The sequence below is a fragment of the Micropterus salmoides genome, unplaced genomic scaffold (genome assembly GCF_014851395.1).
Source record: "Micropterus salmoides isolate LMB-PRFRI ecotype aquatic unplaced genomic scaffold, ASM1485139v1 Ms_hic_scaffold_18, whole genome shotgun sequence".
NCBI lineage: Eukaryota > Metazoa > Chordata > Actinopteri > Centrarchiformes > Centrarchidae > Micropterus > Micropterus salmoides.
Genome location: NW_024040928.1, coordinates 16775354 through 16789424, shown reverse-complemented (window position 1 = coordinate 16789424; position 14071 = coordinate 16775354). Strand labels below are relative to the sequence as shown.

Below are 14071 nucleotides of genomic sequence, written 5' to 3'. Positions count from 1 at the left end.
CCTCAAAATGTCCCTCGTGTGACTCCAATGACCACAATGAATGTTGACAACAATGTTGATAATCACTTAATCGTTTAAGGAATTTAAAAACAACAATTATCTAGTAACAACTTCTCCAATATGGTGATTTGCTACTTCTCTCTATTTTATATAACTCTAAATTAAGTAGTTTATGACAAATAAGAAATTTAAAGAGGTCACTTTGAGCTCAGGGAAGTAGGATGGGCATTTTCCAAATTTTCTTGACATTTTATAGCCTAAACAATTAATAGGTTAATTAATAAATTAGAGCATTTGCGAATGAAAGTCATTCACAATAAAGCAAACCCTTTCTAAAGCCTCTAACAAATTTGTGAGTGCAAAACAAAAAGCCAATGAAAAAGCAAGACGTTGGTTTCTACTGGTAGTTGCCCCTCACAGCTTAGCTTCGTTTTCTTATCTCTGTTCCCCACACATACCTCTTTTCCTCTTCCTCAATCACCTCTCATTTAGTTTCTATCTATCAAGGTCCCCTCTCTGAGCTACCTGCCTATTATGTTTCCTCCATGTGAGCTAGGAGGAAATCATTGGAACGGAGCAAACCATTTATTAGCAGAGGTGATTTAATTTGTGTTCAGCAGGATGCTCCATTTCAGCATGAGGGTAAATTTGTCCGTAGGAGGCAGTGTGAAATTGTCTTTGCGGTGGGCTAAACTTAACTTTTATAGAAACTTACCCCTTGAAATGAGCTTATTTTATTTTGAAACTAGAACAAAAAAGGTGTGTGTACATCTCAAGGCCTGCGAGGAGACCCATCCTCCTACACTGCTTTCGTGTCCGTCATCTTCTTATCTCTTCAGATGGTACTGCATATACGATCCCCCTGAACCCAGCATGTTGTCATCTGCCACTCCATAAATGTTGAGGTCAATTTTTGGCATCTGATTTTCGCTGCACTCGTCTGTTTAATAAGTCTGATAGGTGTGAGACAACGCGAGCTGTCCCATCTAATGAACTTGCCTCACAGCATCTTAAACTACATCACCTCTTCACAAAGCAATCACACACTCCGATAGGCATTGAAGTCTAGTTGAAACAAGCAATGAAGTCCCCGGGGGGTCACACTTATATTAAAACAAGAATAATTATACCATTACATGCCATGCCCACTCCCTCTATCAAGTTTTATCGCCTGCTGTGAGCTGTGGCGAGGCTGACTAGTTGACATGAGGTTAAGAAAAGTGTCCTACAAATTGGCTGATGAACTTTTAGCATCTGTTTTTCTGTACTGTAGGGCCTTGAGTGTGAGGATAGCCTTATGCGTGTGTGGTAATTTGTCATATCGCAGTGTATATGTGGTGTTGCTGGCCGGCTCTGTAATGATAATTCCTTATATAGCGCCCAGCAGCTCACTTTATTCTGCGGATCACTCAGTTAACACCAACCTTAAGGAAATGCCCGGTTTGACCCCATACTCTCGCCTTCAATCGCTGCTGTGTTCTCAGAGGTCTCGCTCCCGCTGACACTCCGAACATAGCTGCTCTCTCGCTCTCACCTCTTGCTTTTCCTCTTAATAAGGGAAGACTGGGCAGAGACTGTGTTTTTTTTATGCAGCAATCGCCTAATTAGCCGTTGAGAGTGTTGTTTATCTCTGAACATGAACACCTGCTCTTGTTCTTTGGTTGTATATACGCGTGTGTGACTGTGAGTTAATATTAAGTGCCTTTTTCGTAATATATTGAAAGTCGAAGCTGATTTAAGCATAAGTGGTTGATTCGGGGGGGGGGGGTGGGGGGTGTACAACACTTCATTCGCAATACACCAGGTTCATTTGAAGTTCACTGTCGCAGACGAATCAGGAGACACGAGTAGAACATACCTGCAGAGGAAATGCATTAATTACCCCTTTCAAATTTTCTGTTAAAATTAAACTGCTTACAAATGCTCTCTCATTGCAGTGTCTTGTGTATGCTTTAAAGTTATTGGAAAATCTTTACTGTCTTTTCTCACATGCATCTGTTTGGGTCATCACAGAGTATTAGTATTAAATTGAATACTAATGACTGCTTTCAAAGAGAGCAATTTCTGATGTCATGTATTACAGGCTGACACCCCTTTAACCCGCTGCTTTGCGTTTTTTCCCTGCAGGCGATACGGTCAGAGCTGAAGGAACGTGAGCACTTGGTGGTCAGTACTTTGGATCAAGCCAGGATGTTTCTGGCTGATCAGCCAATCGAGGGTCCTGGAGAGCCACGCAAGAACGTGCAGCCAAAGACTGGTACATTTGCAATCTCCTTAAAAGCCATCTATATATTCATGTCAGTGACTGGAAAAGAAATAGAAGAGTTTTCTATTAGAAAGCTTTCATCACACTTCACTCTAAATTGATGTAAAAATGTTAAGGCCTTATTTTGAAATAAGAAATGTTACTAAAACTATATTTGCAATATCATTTATACTCCATCTTAACCACTTTTTATGTTTTCTCTGCTTGCGGCTAAAATAAAATGGTGGGGGATGAGAAAAAGTGCTCTATACAGTAAATAGGCCGTGATTTGAGACACAGCCCTTAACATCACACAAAAGAGATGGTCGTAAGTGATATCTGTCTCTGTTTACATCTTATTTGGCCCAATTTTAAGGTTAAGTGCCCTTAAAACACCATTCACTTTAACCTGAGCTGGTAGTAATACTAATATCTAACAGAGCACTCAAGAATTAAATATTCACCGACTCATTCAGCATTCTCTCTCTGTCTCTGTTGGATGCGGCAGGAAAGTCTTGGTTAAGTCAGCACATTTCCCTTCAAACTCAAATCCTACTGTGTAAATAATTAAACCAACCCAAGGGGCTTTGTAGGGGTGTGGCAGGACTTCAGAGTGCATTCTGATAGGCTTGTTGTCTGTGATCTTTGATACGGATATCAAAGCGTCGCCTTGTTGTATAAATAGATAAAAAGCTGATTTAAGATCAGAGGCTGCTCTTGTTGTTTAATCAGAAGAAATGGGATTTCTCAGAGTGACAATGTGGCAAAGTCTTAACAACTTCATACCTTGTCTTTGTGTGTATCTGCATGAGGTGCTACCTGCAGTACATCTCACATTGACTTGTGTCTGAATGTATGCATGTGAGGGAGGGATGGGAAAAGAGAGAGATTGCAGAGGTGCAACAGGTGAAGAAGGCAATCCAGTCACTACCCTGGAGACAAGACCTTAGAACTCATAAAATCTGCTCGTCTTCCTTTTTAGTTAAAAAAAAAAAAAAAAAAGCGTGTTCGGGGGGGCAGTTTCTCTTTTGCTTTTTTATTTTCCTCTCTGTGTACCTCCTCAGATATGTCACAATTATCATACCCCTACATTTCCTGTCTTCTCATTTCCTAGATGCTCTGTCTCAAACCTTTTTTCTGTCTTTTAGTCACTTTTGTCATGCCTTGACTGCCTTCACTTCCACCCTCACTCTTTTATTACCTCACTCTACCCTCCTCTTCTCCCTTGTCATCTTGAGTTTTACTTATTTGCATAAGTTGAAATCAAACAAAGCAAATACAAATAATGGAAAGTAAGGAAGAGAGGGAAATGGAAATGCAGGAAGAGAGGGAAATAGTCAAGAAAGGCTTATTCAAACCTAAAAGACCAAATTAATAAAACACAGGTTAAAGCCTTTTTTAATCATGTTCTGTATGGTTTTAAGGAAGATGTAATTTTAATAAAATGTCAGAGCTCCATAAATTAGGATCCTTACACCTTCTGAAAATTGATGGGTGAAACATTTGGGAAAATGAAAATGTCTTTCTAGTTGAATAAGAGTCTGACATGAAATAATGTAGGAAATTTATTTCTCTCATCTCTGAATTGTAACTTGTATATAAAAATATATAATTGGAAAACGTGTTTCAACAATGTACTATTAGTGAAATGTAATAAGGTGCATGAAAACTGTCTTACTTATCTCTTAACCCTTCTTTTTTTCTCTCTTCCTCCAGACCTCACCCCAGAGGAGAAGGCTCGAGGGTTGGCCCGGGCCATCCGCAAGCAAACGGGCGAGGTCAGGGAGCGGTGGGAGCGTCTGAAAGGACACATGGGTGGCTGGCAGAGTCAGGTGGAGCGAGCCTTGGAGCGACTGCAGGAGCTGCAGAGCTCCATGGACCAGCTCGACCTGCGGCTCACGCAGGCAGAGGAGGCCAAAGCTACCTGGCAGCCTGTCGGGGATCTGCTTATCGACTCTCTGCAGGACCACATCGACAAGACCGTGGTGAGTCAGAGAGACACCTTACGCGTCGTAGTCATTGAGACATCAAGTTAGATGTGACACCCCTCCCATCTGTACATTATTACAGCATGCAACACCGAATCAACTTGAATAAATCTCGTCTTAACTTGCAGGATCTTATATAAGGTATAAAGTCTGTCTGTGAATTGTCTGTTTAACTTGTAAATCGCTGATTTAACAGTAGCCGAAACACATCCACGATAGAAGCGAGTGCAATAACGTGAGTGAGACTCGGTTGTGAATTCTCACACGATTTGTACACTCCTCTCTCTTTTTATTTTCGGAACAAAAAGCTACCTGATTTGATTGTGCACTCGGTTTGATGATTCTGTCTTGTCTTGTTTGCAAATGCTACTTGTCAAATTTGAGGATGTCTTTTCCCAAGGAGACCTGACCAAGGAACAAGCAAACACATTTAGTTAACAACTAGGAACAAAATGACAGCACGGCGTAATACAGTAAACAATAAATTAAAATGTGGAAAAGGAGAAATAGAGGACAGAGGAGAAACAGTGGCCCCAATAATAGCCACATTATGGTTCACAGGGTGCATGAGCAAAGGCACCCCCTTCACTGTTGGATTCATTTGTTGGTCTATTAAACTACCTCACATCTTAATGATTGCCTCCCCATGGTATGGACAGTCTGGCCAATTATATCTCTTAATATCCATGTCATGTAGGCATCCACTTTGAATATAACTGTTAATAGATTTATACATTAATAGATTTTGCTGCAGCGGCGGCGTTGCATTTATATTGACAGCAACATTGGAGAATTTAAATGCAAATTATAGCACATCAAAACTCAATGTATAACTTGATTTATCTCAGGTTAGCAATAATGAGGTCAAGACCATAAACAAGAAAAAAGACAATTAAGTTTGAAATGGAAGGTAACTGACATTCGCTGCAACAGGAACTCCGGTATTGCTTGTGAAAACACAAACTTCATGATTAAGTTTGATTGATTATCCCGCAGTTACAATATCAGTTTTTCACACTGCAACAACATAAACCTTTCTGTGTAGGCCTTCAGAGATGAGATTGCCCCTCTGCGTCAGGACGTAAGAATCGTCAATGAGCTTTCTGCAGAGCTGACACCGCTGGACATCCAGCTGTCCTCCACTGCCTCCAGACAACTAGACCAGCTCAACATGAGATGGAAACTACTACAGGTAGTTTAAATTCTCCTGAATCATATGCAGACATTAGAGCTGACATGATTTTCCACACCCACTCTTTATTGCTCTCTCTCTCGGGTTCTCTGCCACATTTCTTCCCGCAGCATTTTGTCCACACTTGCCGAATTAATGTTGTCTTCAATATATCTTGATCCTCTTTCTCCCTGTTCCCTCACTCTCTTCCTGCCTGCCTGTGTGTTTTTTATCTCTTCTGTCTATCTTCGTCTCCCTCTCGCCGTGCACATGCTGATTTCACTTTGTGTCAGCCGAACACACAGGGGACTGAGAGTTGTCCCTCCACCTGTGTACCTGTTTTATTTGAACACGGCTCTGTGCTCTCAGCAACACTTTGTCACTACACATCAATAGACACTCTTCTCACAGAACAGCCACATTCTTGGCTTTATACGTACTTGAACATCTTGGTCTGATCCGCTGAGGGGAGTCGCCCCGTCTTTCTCAGAGTGGAACGTGTGTCAGCCCCTAGAGGGAAAGTTGTAGAGAAGTCTCTTTACAAGTCATCAGAAAGAAAGAGAAGTGAAGTTATGTTGGTTGTGAATTATGGAGTGAAATCCTCTATGTTAAGTTTGTATGAGCACAAGAGCATACTAGTTGTACAACTAGCATGAGTACGAGTTGTGTCGGTTCTTTCAGACACAATCTCTTTATCAAGCGAGTCGATTGTCCTATTTCTTAATTTTTATTACCCTTTTTCCTCATCAGGCCTGTAGACTATTTATATTAATGACAAGACTCTTTGAGCCTTTGAGGTCCTTTGACCAAGCTGGCTGATGATGACCAGTTGTAGGAGGAATGTCACCACCCAGCTGTGATGGCATCAATTTGAAGACACTGTCATGGAGACATATATTTTTGCAGACTTCATTTGAAGTTTTTCTTGTATACATCCACGCGGCATCATCGCTGTGGATAAATGAGTTGGGAATGTGGCCAGAAAAAAGCAGGAGAGAGACTAATGTGTTGAGAAATAAATGTAATAATCTTGGAACCTAAAGTCATCCCTTTTGAAATGTGACAATGCCGCAGAGAGAAACTGGGTAGCTGGGCTAATTTGTAGCCTTGTGATATTTCACATGTACTGGACAGACACCCACTAATAGTCTTTCTGCCTGGAGAATGACCATAACTCAGAGGAGAGCAGAGTTTCAGTGGACGCAAGCAGGTCTCTCCGTTGTTCGCTCTTTTTATTTCCTTCAGCCTGCAGGAAGGAGACGTTAATAAGCCAGGTCTGACTGTGTAGTTTAATGATTTGGTTTTCATATGCAGACAGCTCCCATCTTTGTCTCGGTGGGACATAAACCATAATAGCCATTAGTGGCCAGGAAGAAACTGATCTATCGGCCTTTCTGAGCCTATTTCCAGGATCCCTGTGTGGACAGCTGTGATCTGGCTGCCATAACGCCTGAGGTGTGTTTGTGTGAGTCTCAATATTACAGACTGCCAATACTGTCCTGCTAGTCAGCCTGATGGAGCAAAGCAACCCCACACGTTGGGCACAGGTGCACTGCCTGAGAGGTCAATACGCAGCTTTCACAGGGGTACAGGAGTGAATGTGTGTGTGAGATTGATAACTCAAAGCTGTATGAAGCTTCACCTTTCACTGAGTGCACTGCATGCAACATGAACAGTCGATCTAGCATAATTTATAAGCAAGCTATCCATTTGTTTCTGAAATACGGTTTTGTCATAGTAAAGGTAATATGGAGTGTACAAGGAAACATAAATCCACCATATCTTTGCACAGGAAGGTTTTAAGTCTCATCTTGGTTTTGATTATATTCAGGATATGATTTATACATGCGACATGAGACACTACATGATTCTGATACAGGTTTTTGATCTGTGTGTCGTACCAACTTGTTTTTGACTCCTCGATATGTTACTGTGCCGGATTTGGCTTCTCCATCTGGAATTTCTCTGGCTTATTTTAAAAATTAAAAAAACATCTTTTCCAGAAGGTTTGCAACAGCGTATCACAGTATACAGTGGGTACGGAAAGTATTCAGACCCCTTTAAATTTTTCACTCTTTGTTTCATTGCAGCCATTTTCCAAAAATCAAAAAAGTTCATTTTATTTCTCAGTAATGTACACTCAGCACCCCATCTTGACAGAAAAAAAACAGAAATGTAGAAATTTTTGCAAATTTATTTAAATAGAAAAACTGAAATATCACATGGTCATAAGTATTCAGACCCTTTGCTCAGTATTTAGTAGAAGCACCCTTTTGATCTAATACAGCCATGAGTCGTTTTTGGGAAAGATGCAACAAGTTTTTCACATCTGGATTTGGGTATCCTCTGCCATTCCTCCTTGCAGATCCTCTCCAGTTCTGTCAGGTTGGATGGTAAACGTTGGTGGACAGCCATTTTCAGGTCTCTCCAGAGATGCTCAATTGGGTTTAAGTCAGGGCTCTGGCTGGGCCATTCAAGAACAGCCACGGAGTTGTGAAGCCACTCCTTCGTTATTTTAGCGGTGTGCTTAGGGTCATTGTCTTGTTGGAAGGTAAACCTTCGGCCCAGAGCACTCTGGAAAAGGTTTTCGTCCAGGATATCCCTGTACTTGGCCGCATTCATCTTTCCCTCGATTGCAACCAGTCGTCCTGTCCCTGCAGCTGAAAAACACCCCCACAGCATGATGCTGCCACCACCATGCTTCACTGTTGAGACTGTATTGGACAGGTGATGAGCAGTGCCTGGTTTTCTCCACACATACCGCTTAGAATTAAGGCCAAAAAGTTCTATCTTGGTCTCATCAGACCAGAGGATCTTATTTATCACCATCTTGGAGTCCTTCAGGTGTTTTTAGCAAACTCCATGCAGGCTTTCATGTGTCTTGCACTGAGGAGAGGCTTCCGTCGGGCCACTCTGCCATAAAGCCCCGACTGGTGGATTGCTGCAGTGATGGTTGACTTACTACAACTTTCTCCCATCTCCCGACTGCATCTCTGGAGCTCAGCCACAGTGACCTTTGGGTTCTTCTTTACCTCTCTCACCAAGGCTCTTCTCCCCCGATAGCTCAGTTTGGCCGGACGGCCAGCTCTAGGAAGGGTTCTGGTCGTCCCAAACGTCTTCCATTTGAGGATTATGGAGGCCACTGTGCTCTTAGGAACCTTAAGTGCAGCAGAAATTTTTTTGTAACCTTGGCCAGATCTGTGCCTTGCCACAATTCTGTCTCTGAGCTCTTCAGGCAGTTCCTTTGACCTCATGATTCTCATTTGCTCTGACATGCACTGTGAGCTGTAAGGTCTTATATAGACAGGTGTGTGGCTTTCCTAATCAAGTCCAATCAGTATAATCAAACACAGCTGGACTCAAATGAAGGTGTAGAACCATCTCAAGGATGATCAGAAGAAATAGACAGCACCTGAGTTAAATATGAGTGTCACGGCAAAGGGTCTGAATACTTTGACCATGTGATATTTCAGTTTTTCTTTTTTAATAAATTTGCAAAAATTTCTACATTTCTGTTTTTTTCTGTCAAGATGGGGTGCTGAGTGTGCATTACTGAGAAATAAAATGAACTTTTTTGATTTTTGGAAAATGGCTGCAATGAAACAAAGAGTGAAAAATTTAAAGGGGTCTGAATACTTTCCGTACCCACTGTATATGTGTAATAAAGAATTATTAATTTATTAATTTTGCCCATTTACCTGACACTGATCAAGAATCTGGATGAGACATTATCATGCCATAGTATCCAAGTTTCTAACAGAGAACTCCAGCTAGCATAATTGGATTTTTCCAATTAGGATTTTAGGATTCAGTTTAACTAGTTCAAACTGATTTCCAGTCCAAATCATTTTTATACAATGCAATACATATTGGTGAGCTGCTATACGAGGTAAATGTACTGGTATATGTGTGCAGTATATTAACTTTATACTCAGTCAAGATACATATGATACATGATATATCTATACCTCCAAAAGAAAAAAGTTTCCTGTGCTTGGGGTTTTACAGCAAATCCCCTTCCAACTTAATTGCAGTGAAATTGAATTCATTCCAACCATGACGCCAGCGTCAACCACTGTAAAGTTCTGTTTCGATGAGTGCAGCTTTCAGGACCACATCTGACTGTCTCCTCTCCTGTCTGTGTGTCTGCTCATCATGCAGGTGGCGGTGGAGGACCGACTGAAGCTGCTTCAGGAAGCCCACCGAGACTTTGGCCCCTCCTCCCAACATTTCCTCTCCAGTGAGTACAGAGCCAATTACCTCTCCTGGGAAATTTGAAAATTTGGGTGGGAGACTTGGTTTGTTTCCACTCAGTTATGCTGTTTCGCAACCCCTAATTTTTTCATGTCCCATCTTCCAGTCTTGAGCCGTACGCTTCACAGTCATGCGTGCTCAGTGGGTATGTTGGGTGTACGTGCATAACCATGCACACACAATTTGCAGACGAGGCGCTTTACTCTTGAATAATGCAAGGCTTAATTACAGCTCTCCACTGTCTCCCTCCTCTTTCACCCTCTTTAGGGTGGTCATTAGCAGAGAGAGAGTGGAAAAGACAGAGTTGGAGACAAAGCTAGAGAGAAAAGACAAATGCACTAGTGTGAACATAAAACAAACCAGCCGCTCTCTCTCTCTCTCTCTCTCTCTCTCTCTCTCTCTCTCTCTCATTTCCTATAATCATACAGTCATTAGCGTTCTTTCTGCTCCACCTGATTTGCTTTGCTGGCTGTCAGACAGAGAGACAAAATGGACGGTGTGTGATTCATAGCAGGTGGTTAAGCTCGGCCGCTGTGTCACCAATAGACGTGAATTTACCAAGTAAACCCAGCTGAGAGCACAGCTGCTGCACCAGACAAAACAGCACTCTGTCTCTTCTTTCATCTTCCTGGCACTATGACACTATCTACTCTATCACACATTCTCTCTCATTACACTAGTAGCTTAATATTCCCTCAGGGATCAATAAAGTACTGCGTCCTTATCTTGCCCTATCCATCTCGTATATCTCCCAATCTCGCTTAATCTCTTTCTCTTACTGTCTTTTCATCTCTCTATCTGAGCGTAGAGCTGTGTCAAGGAGGAGGGACAGTGGGCGGGTGATAAATCAAGCAACATTTCTGTTCCATATTGCTCTTGAGCGCTTCTCAAGTCTTATATTTGGCTGGTTTTAACACTGTATCTGCTTGTCATTTTTAAGATTTACTTGGTCTGTCAGTATTTATTGTCGTCTTTCATATCCAGGATTAACATAAACCTGGCACCTTTTTTCAACAGGAAACAATACCCATTTCCTTTTTTTTCTCTCAGTTTCATGCACAGTAGGAGTCTTCCTTACATAGCTAGGCTATGTTATTATGGAAGTGGTCGATGTGAGAATTATCTCAAGTCAAGCTCCAAACACTAAATGAATTACTGTACTGCATGGTAAAACTGTGCAATGTTTATTAAGATGGTACAATTTTGACCGCTTGATTATTTGTCTCCCTTATTTGTCTGCAGCTTCAGTACAGCTCCCCTGGCAACGTGCAGTTTCTCAGAATAAGGTTCCATATTACATCAAGTAAGTGGCAAGAAATTGCATTGATAGCCATCTTTGTGTCCGTATAAATGTATGCATTTGTGTGTGTGTGTGTGTGTGTGCATGTGTGTCGGCATGTGTCAGTGATTCTTTTGCATTGGTAGGCATTCAAGGCAGAGCGGTCAGGATATTGTGTGTAAAAATGCTGTTGCTTTAAAGAGCACTTCCTTTTTTCGGTATGAATGCCTAGCTCCTTTATTCTCAGGTTCCATTTAGTTGCGTGTGTGTGTGTGTGTGTGGCCAATGGATTGTCTGTTTGTTGTCACAGGGTGGATGTCTGTTAGCTGTGAGCACCTGAAGCAAAGACTGAAATGTCAGAAAATGAAGAAACAATGAAAGAAATTTGTTTAGCGTGGTTGAGTTATTTTGTATTCAGAGATCAACGTTCGACTTGGATTCATTTTGGGACAACTGTCGGGTCTTGATCCTTAGGTTTGGAGCCACTGTCCTAGAAGTTTGATTGACTCTACTGTGCGAGTTTATAAAGATAGCTGCAAAAGACTTCCTTCTTGAAAATGCCTTATGAGTCATTTATGTCTCATTAAAGTTAATGCAATCAGACCAAGCTAAGATATACTGTGTAGACAGGTTGCTGTATGATCTTTGACAACTTTAACTTATTATCTATCTTATCAAGATTTAGAACTGCTATATCTTCCTCAAGGTAGACCCAAATATGGGCAGGATGGTGCAGATGGAGTTGGATTTATCTTGTGTTCAACAGTGTTGTGAAACAGCCCATTATCTCAAACATTTTTTTCTCAACCTTTTCACATTAAAGCTCTGACCTCTAGTGACCTCTCACACACAATAACCACAAATGATCATGTGGCTTTTGTTCCGTGTGTATTCTGTGCACGTACATCATTCATTTTACTGCCAATTAAGGAGCTCCTTTCTGCCGATTTGCTCCTGTGTGTGTATATTAAAATTCAAACTCTTTCACCTGCACATTTCTCATTCAGTCCAACATTAGCTCTTCCTTTTGAATAGGTAATACCTGGCTGAATCCCAGGACAGCTCACACACTTTTCTAATCGTGACTATAGCAACTTTAGCTTGACGTCTTGCTTCCCATTCTAATTTTTTACCAAATCAGGCCAAACAGCAGGTTTCTTTTTAAACAGGCAGAGAGAAGATCTGTGTTGGTAGCAAACCAGACAGCTTCTCTGCTGTTCAGGAAATGTCAGTTCTGAAAGTTTGACGGACCTCATTATCCACAAATCATGTAACCGTATGTCAGTAAACTGCTGACTAACCAAACCTGAATTCACCCTCATTTTTGGCTGGTGGTTAGAAAAATCTTTGGGTTGCAATTTCAGCTATCATTTGTCAGTCCTGCTTTCTTTGTTTCTCTCTCTCTCTTTCCCGTTGAAACACTGTTACTGCCTTACTTTGTTATTTAGGATGATAAAGTGGGTGTACTTTTTAAGGGTGCCTCCCCTTAAATCGCCTTGTGCCCTAAGGCGAAATGTCACTGTCTCAGTTAAATTGTCAAATAGCCATTTTTCAAAATAAATCTCCTTGTTCCAATGTCCACAGAACAAACCACAATAAAAACATCAGCTATGAAGATTTATAGGTCTAGTCTTCTCCCAGTGATGGGCTAAACTCTAAAATGTTTTGATGCAACATAAAACCAGCAAGTTCAAACAGTTTTGTTTATTGAATCATATTGAAACTTTTTGAGATCATTTGAGGGGAGGTCAAGATAAAACGTTTTAAGACAGATGATAAAGAATTGAGACAGAGATGGAGTAAAATAGGATTTAGACAAAGAGAGAGGGGGAAGGACACCTGTATTGTGTTTGAGTAGGCAGCTTGACACAAGAGATGAAAGGCAGGGACAGGCAACGACTCGGAGGACGGGCTTATAACTTTAGAGTCAACAACAGCCTGTGATCGCAGATGTGCCCAGCCAATGAACCTGAATCCGCCCACTCACACAAACAAAACACATGTGCACAAGGGCATTCGCTCAAAACAATACATAAACACACGCGCATTTAGACACACAAATAGAGATGCACATTGTCATGCTGGCAGGGAAACGTTCACACACACACACACACACACACCCAAAGATGCATATGAACTCCAACTGGAAACAAGCTCAAACTTGCTAACCAAACACACACACACAGACCCAATTTGAGCACACACACCATATGTTCTGTTAGTGCCTGTAGGTTGGTTGGACCAGGTTTTTCTTCTCCAAGGCGGCTTTCACATTAACCTTGAATTGCCTTTCAGAAACAAGAAGAAAGAAACCATTCCTCTTTCAACTTTTAACTCAGTGTGTGGCTTTTCTTTCATTTTATAATGAAGACAGTCTGCTGCAAACAGTGCCCTCTCCAGTTCTCCCTCACACACAAATATACATGCCGGCTGGCGCACACTCATACATACCCACTTAATTTGTAGCTTTAAAACTGAACTCTAAATCCATCTCCAGTACTAATCACAGGTCGCTTTCAGTGCCGTGACATCTTTGGGACACCCGCATAAGTCTTTGACACATTCATTTCCCCCAAACTCCTCCTCGTCTCCCCTTCCATCTCCTCTGATATTCTGCTTCTTTTCTTTGAGCTGACAAAGGGCCCCTGATTAAAACTGCTCCTTGTCCACCCCCTGCGGTGAGGAGTTCAAGAGACATATTGGGGGGGGGGAATCAAATGGCTTCACTCAAGTACTGTGCCTGCCGCCTCATGCTGGCAACCTCACGTGCTCTCCCATTTCACCCATTCTGGCACTTCTGGGTGGGGGTGGGGAGTGTGGGCTCACATGCCTCGTAGGCTTTTCGAGAGGAAATATAGCGTGACTTCATCAAATAGATGATGAAGATTAGAGAAAGTCTCTTCTACATTCCAAGGCTTTTCTGGATGTACTGTCTATATTGTAGTCAGGAAATATTTGGCGGGGTTGGTTGTCCCTAGCTTAACAGACAGCCTTTGTATACACAAGTGGACTCAGTGTGTCTTTGTTATGTAGGCGAAATATAGTTGAACAAAGTTTTACAAAGAATCTAAAGCTTTTCAAACTCTATTTCTAAAGCAGAATAGTGGTAACTTTGGGAGGGAGGGGGTTAATGT

At 41.6% G+C, this 14071-nt stretch overlaps 1 protein-coding gene across 13 annotated transcripts in view; it reads left to right on the top strand.

Moving 5' to 3' along the window:
- The window catches only part of utrn (utrophin), a 190445-nt gene that overhangs the window by 124801 nt on the left and 51573 nt on the right, over nt 1-14071 (top strand). For all 13 annotated transcript variants that reach the window (XM_038726943.1, XM_038726936.1, XM_038726938.1 and 10 more), the window contains 5 exons: nt 2128-2257; nt 3962-4230; nt 5279-5425; nt 9566-9644; nt 10901-10961. In XM_038726943.1, the coding sequence (XP_038582871.1) occupies nt 2128-2257; nt 3962-4230; nt 5279-5425; nt 9566-9644; nt 10901-10961 (686 nt within the window). The remainder of the gene's footprint in view (nt 1-2127; nt 2258-3961; nt 4231-5278; nt 5426-9565; nt 9645-10900; nt 10962-14071) is intronic.